A 14,730-nucleotide genomic window follows, 5' to 3' on the forward strand; every position below is an offset into this window, starting at 1 on the left:
TTTTATCATTTTCTCGCCGGTTTTTGTATGTTGTTAACACAGCAGCTCTGCAAACAAGGAATAATCTCACAGTGCTGCTGTGCATGATTTACTACTCTTTCTCTTTGGGTACACAGCTTTGATAAAATATTGTCTATGTACATATTAAACAAAGTGTTTGTTTATTTAATGCAGCCGGAAGCGGAGACTGCCTTTGATTTTGTTTAACATCTGTGTATAGTTTACTGGCTCCCAGCTATTTCATAGATTAGAATCCCAAGGGGATGGGGAAGGCTTTAGTAAATCGATGTGCCAAATTGTCCCAATGCAGGTGTAAGTGGTTGTAGTTCTATTTTTTGCCTCATGCTGCATTCTGCTCTCATTTTGTTCTTCCTATTATAAATGCTTAACTCAAGTACCAGAAGGCAAAAGTGCAGTGGGCTTGTTCTTGATGCTTGACATTGAAGAGTTTATTATATTGTTGCTGGTTCGAAAGCATACATATAACCATAAATCTGTGATTCTGGTGTAGTGGGTCCGCAATTTGAGTTGCCATCTGAGGAACCAGGGTAGGGCTGCTACCAAACTCCATCTTCTTAGGACCCCCTGTCCCCTGTCTTGAACTTGGCCAGTGTAAATTTAAAAATGGTTGATGTGTGAGTGTCATTGCCGCCAGCTATTTATGCTACATTTAAATACAGGTCAAGCAAATTTGGGAACAACTGGCAACTACATGTGTTAAGTAACTGAGAATTACCAGGAGATATGCATGTGCAGTTTTACCAGGATGAGTAACGGTGCAGCTCCTGGTTGTATGCAACTTGAGTTCCTAATGGTGCAGATAAGTAACAAACATGGCCATTGACCAGTTTACCAGATATTTTTTTCTGTTATTCGCTTTTACTGCCCGCTGTGTGATGAGGGCACAGGTTTCATGTCCTGGGCATTTGTCTTACGCATCGTCGTTGTTGTCAGATTTATCAGTTTTCCTGGTTCATTAGAAGGTATCCACAAACGCAACACCCTTAATCCATAACATTCACAGAACTGGTTATTTGATGTCCTGACTCCATGTAGCAAGGTGGCAGCCACATGCCAGGCCTAGTGCATGCCACTTAGCAAAATGTTAATCTACAGCTGCTTGTGTACACTGGACTAAACCCAGAGGACAGATGGACCCATATATTTGGGAAGTGCCCCTGAGTGATTATGCCCTCAGGATATGGGCCTTGTTTAAAACTACACTTCTAGCTCTACCAGATTGTGAACAGCAGTGCTTCCCTGATCGTAACACATTCTAAGAGTACGTGCAACAACCAGGGTAGTTGAGCTGGTGGACAAGTGGCAGATCAGCCCTGCGGTGTACTGCTGTTGTTTTGACTTCCTTTCTTTGGTGGTAGGCTCGAGAGCCCCACTAAGGCATAAGATATCTGACATGCCTTCATTAACAGTGGTGGGTGTGGGTTGGAATAAAGGATGTGTGACGCCTCTTGCACTTACAAAAGGTCCGATATCATTCATGTTTTGGATTCTTTTGACACGATACTTGAACCACAAACCCAATACTGCAATACCGCTTGTAGAGGCTGGAAGAGTGTCACCTTGTGAAAAGAAGGCACGGAGAAGCAAGCATGAGCCCACCTTATGCCCCTCCTCACCCACTCCCTGCTTGCTCTACCCTTCAATAACCCCACCCCTCGCTAGATCACTTTGCTTCCTTTTCAGCAATGCCACCCTATCGTCACTGTGCACTTCCCGGGCTCAATGTATTCCCTCCCCACCACCGTGCTTCAATATGTCGCTTCATCCGCCTGACAGTGTCTCGCACCTCCTCATGTGCCCATGTAACATGCTGCCTATGTAACATGCTGCCTATGTGACATGCTGCCTACCACAGTGCGTGTCATCCACTGTTTTCCATGGCTTGTGTTGTATATGCCACGTTGAACAGCCAAGTTTAACTTAAAATTCAGTGAGGCTGGCCAAAAGAGTCAATTTAAGAATTGTAATAAAAATTTAATATAATATATGTTGTAGCAAGCGGGGGTAGGGGGGGTGATTGATTGCAAACAGCAATTTTCAGACACAAGTCACAGATCGGGGTTGAATCAATCATCGTTCTTTAGTTCACTTTGCCACCTCAGTTCAGACCCAGCTATATGCAAATCAGTCTTGACCCCGTGCCTCATGGGAACAGTCCAGCCCAAATTGCCAATCCAGATCTTCCCTGAACCGGACACAAGCATCCTGGGGCCGCTTTCCGGTAACACCCCTAATCAGCAAGGCTAGCTTGAATCCAGTGGCAAAGTGAGCAAGGGACCCACTTCGGGTATACCCTTCCAACAAGTGTGTGGAGTATTAAGATATCCAGGTTTATCAACCTGAAAGCCCCTTGGTTGGATGAATGCTGAGTAGTTTACTTGGTGCCCCTGTTTCGTTGGCTACATCGTTAAGAGGATGTTATCTCCACACATGCTTAACTAAATAAGCTAGTTCCCCATGTTGGCTGTTACTTAAGTGAGTAGTTTCCCTTAATCTCCAATAATCTGGATACGTTAAAACATCTGCAGTAATAATGCACACAATGTTGGTGAATGCGGGCCCTGCAGCCGGAGAGATTAAGCTATTGGCATTGTAAATGACAATGCCATTTATTTATCTGCTTTCAAAACCAACACATAAATACAAAATGTGTCATTTACAATGCCAATACCTCAAACTTTTACAAAGGCGAAACCGTTGCATTGTAAATGCTTGTTTGATATTCCCCTGAGGATGCAGCCTGCAAATTCCGCTCATCTGGTTGGTGTGAGTTTTCACTGGGTTCTCCACATTGCATACCTTTAAGAATCTTGCTGATCTTACTGCATTCCATAAGCTCTCAAACAGACTGCACTTATTTCAAGAACCCAAAGCACATGTTAGTATTTGTTTCTAGGGCATATTTCTTCACTATTTAAATGTTAATAAAGATTTACTGGAAGTTCCTAATTAATTGATTTCCCCATTTAAACGCTCCTGCTACCTGGCAATTGACTGTGGTTCTCTCCAAATTGATTTGGACAACCTTTGGGCAAAAGCACAAGAGTGAATGTCTGTTTATAGAAAGGGGATTCTCCATAAATCCTTGAGAAAATTTGAAGTACATGCTGCTCATAGATCTTCTAAGCTGTAGTACAAAGATTGTTCAAAAAGTAGCTACTCTTCTCTGGATTTTCCTTAGCAAAATTATTATTCTTGCATTCACAGTAAATAGAGCAACTAAGTAGCATCAAAAGAGAATTATGAGTACCCAATATTTATATAAGCAATCTTATTTTCATTGCTCATTCAATATTAATAAAATAGGCAAAGAAGGAAAATCAAAATACTGTGTATGAACACTATTAAGGCCCAGCTGACGTTCTCTATCAACTATGACTGATTTACATCACCTTTCATGGAAGGTGGCTGTTTTAGTGGCAGTTACATCGGCTAGAAGAGTAATCTTCAATCTCTCTGCACTGATGAACAGTATAATTCTTTCATCATAACGTAGTCTTTAAGAACTTCATTTGTTCCAAAAGTTGTTTCAGATGTTCATTTAACTGTTTTCCCACATTTATCAATATCAGCAGTGAGGTTCTTACATACTCTTGATGTTAAATGTACTTTATGATATTTTGAGAAGGCAGATGAGTTTTAGAAGGTCAAGCAACTCTGTTCATTATAGTGCTGTCCGAATAGACTTATGCTCCTTCCAGCAGAGCATAGCGAGGTGGGTAGTTTCTCACATTGTTACCAGTTATGAGACAGATGATGGATCATTCCATTGTAAGCCCAGGGCCCACATACACAAGAAGAAATTGCACTACTGTGACCTGAGGAATGTCCTCAATCCTGACATCTGTAAGTAGGCCACTTATAGATGAGTCCATACCTTTGTTAGACATTGGACACAGACTGAAAGGTGGGTACTTTGGTGTGTCAGACTTCTCTTTGTAACTTAATTGTGTAGAAGTCAAATTCTGTAGCCTTGATCATACTTTCTAGGTTGGGGTAGCTTACAGCGGATTTGTACATTTTATGAGAATATCTTAGTGGATCTCATGGTAAGAATGAAGTTACTTGTAATAATAGTACTTTCCCATGTGTACTTCTTCTGGATTCATAACAACCCCGCCCACCTTCCTGCTTTCAGAACTTCAGATTTTGAGAGGTTACTGAACATGCGTATCTCCCTAAATGTCCAAAAATGAACTATCTGAAACCCTGCTGGTCATGAAGGGATGGTGCAGTCTTACAATAGTCATTATTTTATTGTATTCATTATTTTATATTAGGACACCATTTCCTGTTTTATGTACTTTACACTATTTTAAGTGGCATTTCCCAGCAAAACGTACTGCTGATTTAAGTTCTGATGAATACGGCCAACTGCAGATTCCTAACTGCCCTCGCTTCTCGCTTTCAGTGGAGTGGCTTCCTCAACGCATAATAAGATTCCAAGTTTGAAGATGAGGACACAATACAAAATATTGTGTTCTATGATCCGTGTCAGGAGACTCTGAAGAGGAAGGCTCTAAGAAGCTAGCATCAGCATGCAGTGGTGGCACTAGTACAGTGCCATCATGGAGCCACACAGCACCACCTATTGGCAAGTGGGAGAATTGCTAGAAAATTCTGCGGCTCAAGTCTGACACCTGGGGATATTCTAAATATGAGGAATCAGCAGTTAAAATAACACCAGAAAGAGCCTTAAAGGAAATTCTCTTTTTTTGCTAATTGAATACAAAACTACAGTAAACGTTTTTGGGCAGGTTTCCTTTTATTTCATTGGTCTGGGAAACATGAATCTTTAACATTTGTCTTCCGGGATCCTGCGCCTGAATGGAGGTCAGAGGAAATACCCATGGTGAATAAGTAGAAAAGAATCAAATGAAAGTGATGTTTTCTTCCTTTGTGTCAATCCCCCAATTTTTCAGTTTTTTTTTTGTTTTTTTATATAGCGCGAACTAGACCCGAACCGAATCAGGTATCCGAGCGCTTTACATATTTTTCCAGTTACGTTACATTTTTACGTTTTCCAGTTCCTTTCATTTTAGGCACGGGGAGATTAAGTGATTTGCCCAGAATCACAGGAGGTTTTGGCGTCGTTACCGAGACTCGAACCCAGATCCCCAGGTCCGAGGTCGAGCGCCCTAGCCGGCCAACTCCTCTCCCTCAGTTATTTAAGTTACTTGGTTGACGGTATAAAGGAACGTACTGCTGCTCTAAAACTGACATGTGTAATCTTGTGTGTAGCATTTTTCCTCCTTCCCCCGCTTGGAGTGGGTTATTCTACCTACCCTGCGTTCTTCCAACTAAATGATTATAGGCGTGATGACCTGATTGTCCTACGCGGCCATGAGCGCTTGATTGATCAGTCCAATAGGAAGATATTCTGACAGGGGGATAAAACTACATATTACAATATTGTCTTCCCTTTTTTAAAGCCATTATTATAGGTAAGTAATATTTTTTGCACAGAACAAAAGGTAAAGAATGTGAAAGGTTGGTAAGGTCAGTTTGTCAATCATAGGTTTAATGGTTCGATATTTTAATTTATTTCAGACACAAGTTGGACGGTTTGCGCCTCAGTTTTCTGGGTATCAGCAGCAAGACTCGCAGGAGCTTCTGGCGTTTCTTCTTGATGGCTTGCACGAAGATTTGAATCGAGTGAAGAGGAAACCATACCTGGAGCTCAAAGATGCCAATGGCAGGCCTGATTCGGTATGATGTGTGGGAACCACGAAAACGCCTTCTTAACACCAATAGATCTGCCCAGTGGTTGGAGCACAAAGCAGTGAAACCTGGAGGCCCAGGTGTGCATCCTTTCACCACCACTTATTTGCTGTATGACCTTGAGCAAATCACTTTACTACCTCCCCGTCAATTATTTTATTTTTTGCCTCTTCATCCTCCCTCATCCCCCTCCCCTCTGTTTTGATTCCATAACTTATTAACACTTTAAGCTTAATTTCCTATTTGGTGGAGTCTGCACTGTTAAGCTTTTTCCTTTGGAGATTCTGTGAATGAAAATGCTTTTTAAAAGTAGAACTGTTTTTAGCTTTGAAAGCACATAATGGCTGGTGGTGACAAAGGCTTCACTTTTAAACTATAGTCATCTTGCAGCCCACAGGTCCTTTGCTTGACCTAATTGCTCTATAAAACAGAATATGTGGAATTTTATTTCTTTAATGCATTATACGTAGTTAAGAAGTATTTTTCTTTCAAGCCAAGGACAATACGAAAAAACATATTGGTGTTTTGTACAAGAATCCTAAATAAGAGGCGCATTGCATTTGCATTTTCCTGTGCAACTTCATGATAACAAATGTTGTGTGGAACTAAGGTTGCTGTAGTACTTGTCTTGTCCATAAGGAAGATTTTGTTTATAATATCAAAGTCTGTGCCGAACTGGCCATTTAACTCATCAAGCCTTCTCGGAGGAGCTGGAGGCATTAGAGAAATGTTTTTCAAAACCCCGGTCTATTGTTGGTGTTTCAAGAAAGTCTCTCTAGATCTCCTGGAATTATTGTCTCAACACAGCGGGGCATAAAGAGAGAGGTAAAAAAGAAATGCAGGCAGACCGAGGCTTGAACAGTTTTATCCATTAATCAATTGGTTCTCAGTACCGCACTGTCACCTCATAGTCTTTTGTATAAATCCCCATGAATATATAAAATCGTAGCACCATTCCTAGCAAATCCTCCAACAATGAGGCTAGAATGACGCTTGCCTCAAGTACTCCCATGTCCCCAAAACACCCAAATTCATAGCTGTTTTTTCTCTCTGCCCCCACTCCCTCCCTCCCGCCCCCGGGCCCCCGGACCCGCTCTCCAAAGCCAATTGTATCGAACAAGAATCTTATTGTAATAGTGGGTCAATTTTTGCAGTCGTATGCTTTGCTTAGCTTTTTGGTGACCAGCTCTGAGACAACCTACCAAGAAGCCTTTCTTTTCTTTTTTTGAAGCCATAGATGTTTTTCAGGTGTTGACATTAACTACTATAAACAGACACAATGTCCCTGCACAGCTAAAACACGCACAGTGTATCTGATTACTACATGTGACCCAGTGTCAGAGTCAACAGAGCTCATGACTCTGTTGATGCCAGGTCACATGGTCAAAGACTAGCACACCCCCTACAGAGGCAGCTTCCAGGATCACTCTGATAGATGGGTATCCCGGGCAAGTAGAGCTGAAAGCTAAAGTGCCCAGGCCACATTAAAAATTGGCGCCTGCTGTGCCATTTTAGTAAGGTGCAAGGAGTCCCTGCAGAATGGCAAGCCAGGGCTGGGGCAAGGTAAGCCCTGGTTTAACTAACAAAGTTCTGATGGATGGCATATGCACACTTGCAGTTGTTGTGCCAGTGAAAACGTACGTTGTCTTGCTCAAGTGAGGGCCAGAAAGTGACTGCCAGTCTGGCTTTACTCATTTACTAATTACTAATTTGAAAGTAAGTAAGTTGTTATTGCAGTAAATGTGCCCTAAGTAACCTGCTGCTGCCTGTATTTGGAGTACTCACCAAAGCTTCCCTTAACCGGCAGCACCCTTCTTGGGCTGGATTCAGAATTGAAATAGATTCAGCTGCATCCTTTGCACATGTACCTTCGAGGGATTGGGTTTCAATAGCACTTCTATTCCAGAGTCCCTCTCCTTCCAGTCCCTACCTATAATTAAGGGTGTTAATACAAACTTTTACTTTCAGATATTCCTTTGAAAAAGTTACCTAAGGTCAAAGCATCACAAGTAGTCCTTAGGGATATGTTAATTTGCAACATCTCAGACGTCACGATCACACCAAGACAAGCAACTTAGCTACTTATCAAAAACATGAAATGCTACAAATGAACTTTATTTAACAAGGCACACCCTCCAGGACGATGATATAATCTGATGTTTAATTGCATTAACTGAGATAACCATGTAGCCATTACGAGGGAGGCTCATTTAACCAAGTCACAGAAAGTGCACATCACGGTTGGGTATCCCTGAGGTAGCTAGATCCTCACCAATGGTCATAAGTACTGAAGTATCTTGCTTAAACTGTAGTTATAGTTGGGTTTGGGAAAAATGTCTTACTTTACAAAAAAAACTTGCAAATTTGCTGTAAAAAACGAAAGCTTAAAGTGATGTTATAGTTAAGTGAAAATATAAGTTAAAAAGTAACTTTTCAAATAAAAAAAAGACCAAAACACTGAACTTCACCAGTTACATTTAATAAAGTAACTATAACTTGTCCACTTGCCATGCCCACTGATGTCATTAATGTCATTTCAGATGGCATCAGTGATATCAAATTATATGTTATGACAGATGTAATATGTGAAGACATAGAGCATGGTAAGTGCTCACGTTATAATTACTTCACGGGCTGGCCTTGCTTCTGATCCTCGATGGGCACCCAACCCTCTACCATGAGTGCCATGTGTTTTTTTGTTTTTGATTCTACAATACGCTTGTGGGTGTAAGGGCATCACGCTGGCTCCCGCAGGATTGCAACAACTCAGAAGACATTTTATCCCAAATATGCCACCAGGGGTGGTACCTCTGGGACCCCCATACCCACACAAGTTCTAGGGGGTCAGGGTACCCATACTTCCGCTGCCTAAGCCACCTGGATCACCCTTTCAGCACTTAAATATGCTCCTGGCCTTAATTTCATTCAGATTTGGCACCCAACTTAAGTTAGCTTCGGGTTAATTTCACTCTTCAATTGAATATAAATTTAAGTTGGGTTCACTAGACATACTGGTTTGTAATTCACTGCCTTCCCGATCGGCCTGCAGCCCCGCCGTTTTTCCCTTCAGTGTCCTGCTTCCCACTGATTTTCTTGCCGGTTTTCCCGCCTTTCGCGCTCCTGCCTCCTACCGGTTTTCTTGTCAGTTTTCCCATCCTTTGCGCTCCTGCCTCCCGGCCTGCCCCTCTCACCTCCCAAGACTACTTATGGAGGCTGCTGTGTAGCCATGTTCAAGGTGTGCCAAAGGCAAGCTCGTCTGTGCCCAGTGCCAGGATCTCTGGCCCTCCGCACTCCCACAGATAATCCGCCTCAGACCTTGCCCTGGACCCCGGACGCAGCAACTGCTGCCTCACATTGCCTCGCTCTACAGCAGGACCTTTTTCCTGCATCCGTTGCTGGTTCACCTCCACAACTGCACTAACCACCATCAAAGCAACCAGCGCCACGCCAGCCCCAGCTGCCAAGACCTCCCTGGAGCAACTCCACTGCCTCCTGATCAATGCCAGATCACTCTGCAAACACGCTACCGAAGTCTGAGACACCATCTTCACCTTCGTCCCCGATGTGACCTTCGTCACAGAGACCTGGCTCACCCCACATCGGCTCCTGACATTGCCACGCACACAAGGAATCGATCACCTCCACCATCACCGATGACAAAACCACACCGGTCATGGAACACATGAACTTCCAGCTCAATACTGACAACACTATCATCAAAAGCACCCTCGCATACATACCGCCAGGACCGCGAACCGGCCACATCAACGCCATTGCCGAATTCATCACCCCTCTCGCCATCAAATCCAAACTTCCTGGGAGACCCCAACTTACCCCTGAATGACTCCACTGACACAAACTCCACCAACCTCCTGCAAATGTGTATTATGTTCTGTGCTTGAGGGTACTTGGGCTTGGCAACCTACTTACCTGCTTCTTCTACGCTCTTGACCCCGTTCCGCCCCGGCATTGTGCAGTTTGTGCGGAGGGTCGTTTAGCCGAGCACCACTTCCTCCTCCTGACACCACTTCCGCCCTGCCCCTCCACCTTGCAGGTTAGCGGTCTAGTGGCTGCAAAACCTTCTCTATTTTAGGCGTGACAACTGCTCCTCTCTGTTACAAACGCGGCGATTTAGGCTGCGGGTGTGTGCTCGTCGCGCTGCTTATTTTAATAGCTGATTTTAATAGCTGTGTTAAAAATTAAATTTTGCTCGTGCAAATGTGTATTATGTTCTGTGCTTGAGGGTACTTGGGCGTGGCAACCTACTTACCTGCTTCTTCTACGCTCTTGACCCCGTTCCGCCCTGGCATTGTGCTGTTTGTGCGGAGGGTCGTTTAGCCGAGCGCCACTTCCTCCTCCTGACACCACTTCCGCCCTGCCCCTCCACCTTGCAGGTTAGCGGTCTAGTGGCTGCAAAACTTTCTCTATTTTAGGCGTGACAACTGCTCCTCTCTGTTACAAACGCGGCGATTTAGGCTGCGGGTGTGTGCTCGTCGCGCTGCTTATTTTAATAGCGGATTTTAATAGCTGTGTTAAAAATTTAATTTTGCTTGTGCAAATGTGTATTATGTTCTGTGCTTGAGGGTACTTGGGCTTGGCAACCTACTTACATGCTTCTTCTACGCTCTTGACCCCGTTCCGCCCTGGCATTGTGCCGTTTGTGCGGAGGGTCGTTTAGCCGAGCGCCACTTCCTCCTCCTGACACCACTTCCGCCCTGCCCCTCCACCTTGCAGGTTAGCGGTCTAGTGGCCCACTCCTTGGCTTATATAACATGGCGGCCTGGCGGAAGCGCAGCGGACGAGCGCAGCGGGAGCGCCGACTTCGCGCCTAAGTTAAGCCCGTCTGCGCCCGTCCGCGACCGGACGGCCGCTATGCCCGCCGCATCACCTATTCCTCTAAGGACCTGTTTTCCCTTCAACGCCCCGGCTCTCCCGATCCCCGTGCCATCTGTGCCGCTCGAGATTGCGGCATCTTGATCCTTCACAGCTCCCTCCTAAGTACACTTGATGTGCGTACCCCCATCATTTGCAATAATTCTTCCACCTCGCCACTTGCTGCTGGGCTACCAGCACCTTTCTCCCTGTCAATAGTCTACCTCAACACCCGCTCGCTGGCTAAGCACCAGCTTGAAATTTTTCAATTGCTGGACAATAGTAATATTGACATTCTTCTCCTTTCGGAGACTTGGTTAACTGATGACTCCAGCCCCGACATCCTCGCCGCTGTCCCTCCGGGCTATTACATCTTACAGACCAATAGGGCGGCGGGTAGATTGGGTGGGGGGGTAGCCGCTGTCATCCGCTCCCAATACAACTTTACCAACTTGGAAACCTCCACTCTCCCCAAAACTGACATCCTCACGTTGAAATTTACCTCTTCTAAGTTTTCCTTCATTTGTGTTCTGGTTTACCGCCCCCCTAACAATATGCCTCTTTTTTCCCATCAATTCGGAGACCTCATCTCACGGTTAGTTATTAACTCTGCCAAAATCCTCATCATTGGTGATTTTAATTACTGGCCGCTGGATCCCCGCGAAAGCAGCCTTTCTGCTGAATTCACGGATCTTCTACTTGGCCTGAACTGTATACAGCACATCTCAGTGGCTACCCACACTAAAGGCCATACTCTCGACCAAGTGTGGACGGCCAATCTTGACATTTCTCCTCCTTTAGTTTATCCCTGCACTTGGTCGGATCACTCTTTTATCTCCTTCTCACTAGAGTTCGTTTTGCCCCACCGTCCCTCACCTACTACTAACTTCACTGCGCGGAACTGGAAGCGAGCTGATATCCCTGAAGTTCGAGGCATGTGGGCTGCTAAATTCATATCTATTGCATAGATCGCCGCCTAGTGTTGGGTCCGGATGATTGCACATTGTTCTGGAAGAGTCTTCGAAGTATCACGAGATAGGTGGCTCCTCCCCTGGACTACAGTGCGCATGGGCATCGACTCCATCCCCAGATTGTTTTTTTCCGCCTTCGGATGTGGTTTCGACGTCTCCGTGTCGGAACCGAAAAACTTTGTTCTTAAGGCCAAAAGGCCTTCGTTACCTGCGTCGGTATTGTTTGCGTACGGTCTCGAGCATCCTCCGACTCTCTGAGCCGGAATTCTGCGGAGTCGAGTAACTCTTCGGACATCGAGGCCCTCTCGTCGCAGCAAGACCCCGACGAACTTAACATGGAGCGGAGCCCGTTCAAGTTCTGCCCCGTCTGTGGATCCAAATATCCACATATCGACGGGCATCCGGTCTGTAATAAATGCCTCTCGCCGGACCACAACGAGGAAAACTGCATGGCCTGTTCTAAATTCAGGTCAAAGAAGACGCTCAAGCATCGGCGCGCGGCGTGCCTCGAGGCCCAGCGAGCGGCCCCGGCACCCGACGACATATTCGACGACCCCGCAGGAGAAGGCGGTAGCCATCATCTTCAGATTTCTCCACCGTCGACGGAGGTCGAGGCGGAGCCCGAAGACCAAGTCGAAGGACAGGCCCTGGACCTTGAATACGTCGAGGAGGTAGGGGACGACGAAGAAGTTTATGGGGCCGCGGAAGATAGCTCAGAGGAAGAGCTATGCCCCGAAAGCTACATAACTCCGGCTCAGGTCACGGGATCGCCACTCGGCCTTACCCACGACCCAGCACCGCTATCCACGGCCCCGCCTTCTGGCCCGGCCACGGACACTCACGCGGAGCCGCCATTACACGTATCGAAACCGAAACCTTCGGATTCGACGGCACCAAAGATGGCCGACGTCCCATCCAAATCGAAACCGAAACCATCGGATTCGACAACAAACAAAATGGCCGACGTCCAACACAAAATAGCGAAGCCTGCTCCTTCATCGACTCCGTCGACCTCCGGCCCACAGAAGTCGAAGAAGACTGTCGAGTCGACAGCGCCGCAGAAGGTGCCCAAGGAATCATCCTCTAAGAAGGACGTCCAAGTGTCAAGCACAGTTGCTCCGGCGCGGACCTCGAAGACTACTGACACGCCTTCGGCCGCCACTGCGGCGCCTACCTGTAAACGCACAGTCGAGTCAAAGTCCACTAAAAGCCATGACCCGAAGACAGGGAGCACTACGCATCGGCACAAAGATGCCGGATCGGCAGCAACGGCGTCGGCGCCAAAGGCTGCAACTGGGCCGCGACCCGTTAGTAACGAAGATTCGTCGACTGAAAACTCGTCGACACCGAGGGACTCCGACGCTACCGAACATCGGCCGTCAGTTTCTAAACCCTCTGCTTCCTTCACTAAGCAGGTCACCGACTCCCTCAAACGGATTCGGGAAAAGACTTTGTCGTCAACGGCTCCCACGCCGTCGGCTCCGAAATCGGTGGTCACACCTCCGAAGACCTCGGCCAAGCTTCTCTACTCTCTGCCACCTAAGGTGGCACCGAAGGCATTTGCACCCAGATCGGTGCCGAAAATCGCTGACACGTCGGACACTTCCACGAACGAAAGCTTGGATCGACATCACGCCTCTGATGACCAATCAGAGCATTACATCGATGCCCAAACGGGGAAATTAACCCTCTACAAAAGGAAAATCACTTCCCAACCACTGGAATCCTATGTCATTCCACTGAAAAAGAAAAGGCCGGCACAGGACATTCCTGCCCTTGTTGAACCAGTTCTGCCACCACCGAGAAGGAGTCCATCACCTTCCCCCGACCAATCAGGTGGAGAGGATGATGACCAAGATGACCAGTACAATTTCCCAGTTGACAATGACCCTGATGTTCAACTGGACTCATATGGCGATACTGGGGAGCAAGGTGGACATCAGGTGGTACAAGATCCACAGGGGTTTGGGGCACGTACATCACCAACAGAGGATTCTGCAGCGTTTAATGCTTTGATAGAGCGGGCAGCGGCAAATCATGATGTGGACATGCATGCTGACCCGGTAGAGGAGGATTTTTTGTTTGACACTTTCTCTGTCTCAGACAGAACAGTTAAAATACTTCCTATGCTCAAAGGTGTCCTTAAACATGCACCAGAAATCTTTAAGGAACCTACCAGGGCGAGAGTGGTGAACCCACGTATCGAAAAGAAATACAGGCCGGCACCTGGAGACCCTGCATATATTCGGGAACAGTTGCCTCTGGATTCGTTGGTGGTCGCCAATGCCCGCAAGAGGGCGAACTCCCAAACAACGGGTGAAGCTCCTCCCCCAGACAAGGAGTCGAAAGTGCTTGAGGCATCCGGCAAACGGGTGGCTGCGCAAGCTGCCAATATCTGGCGTATAGCAAACACACAGGCACTATTGGCACGATACGATAGGGCGCATTACGACACCCTAGAACAGCTCCTTCAACACCTACCTGATCAGTTTAAGGAAGGGGCCGAAATGCTCATACAAGAGGGAAAACTCATCTCAAACGCAGCAATAAAGTGTGCACTTGATGTGGCTGATACAGCGGCTAGGGGGATTAACACTAGCGTCATGTTAAGGCGACAAGCTTGGCTTCGCATATCTGGATTTAAACCCGATATTCAAACTACAATACTCAACCAGCCCGTCAATCCAGACAGACTGTTTGGTCCAGATGTTGACACCACCCTAGAAAAGATTAAAAAGGACAATGAGACTGCTAAGTCCATGGGGGCGCTTCAGTCTCAACAATTCAGGGGAAGCACTTTTCGTCGCTCAGGAGCACGTGGTGTTCCCAGAGGACAGTTGGGTCAACAAACACAATTCGCAAAAAGTGGTGCACAATCCTCGTACACCAAGCAGGGTAGAGGGGGTTACAGAGGTAACAGTGCCAAAGGCGGGGACAGAGGGAACAACCACTCCCGTTCCTCTGCCGCCAACAAACAGTGACTCTCTGACACTGCCCCCCGACCATCCAACACCTGTCGGGAGGAGACTCCAGCAGTTCCTGCCAGTCTGGACGTCCATCACCACGGACAGGTGGGTGAGAAAACTTATCCAGTACGGTTATTGTTTGGAGTTAACATCCACTCCTCCCAACATTCCCCCAAAAC

The 14,730-nt window shown here is 46.4% G+C and overlaps 1 protein-coding gene across 1 annotated transcript in view; it reads left to right on the forward strand.

Annotated features, from left to right (window-relative positions):
• Positions 1-14,730, forward strand: part of USP4 (ubiquitin specific peptidase 4) — a 742,179-nt gene that overhangs the window by 314,215 nt on the left and 413,234 nt on the right. Inside the window, exon 10 of the mRNA XM_078661202.1 lies at positions 5,572-5,730. Within this exon, the coding sequence (XP_078517328.1) occupies positions 5,572-5,730 (159 nt within the window). The remainder of the gene's footprint in view (positions 1-5,571; positions 5,731-14,730) is intronic.

The sequence above is a fragment of the Lissotriton helveticus genome, chromosome 9 (genome assembly GCF_964261635.1).
Source record: "Lissotriton helveticus chromosome 9, aLisHel1.1, whole genome shotgun sequence".
NCBI classification, from domain to species: Eukaryota; Metazoa; Chordata; class Amphibia; order Caudata; family Salamandridae; genus Lissotriton; species Lissotriton helveticus.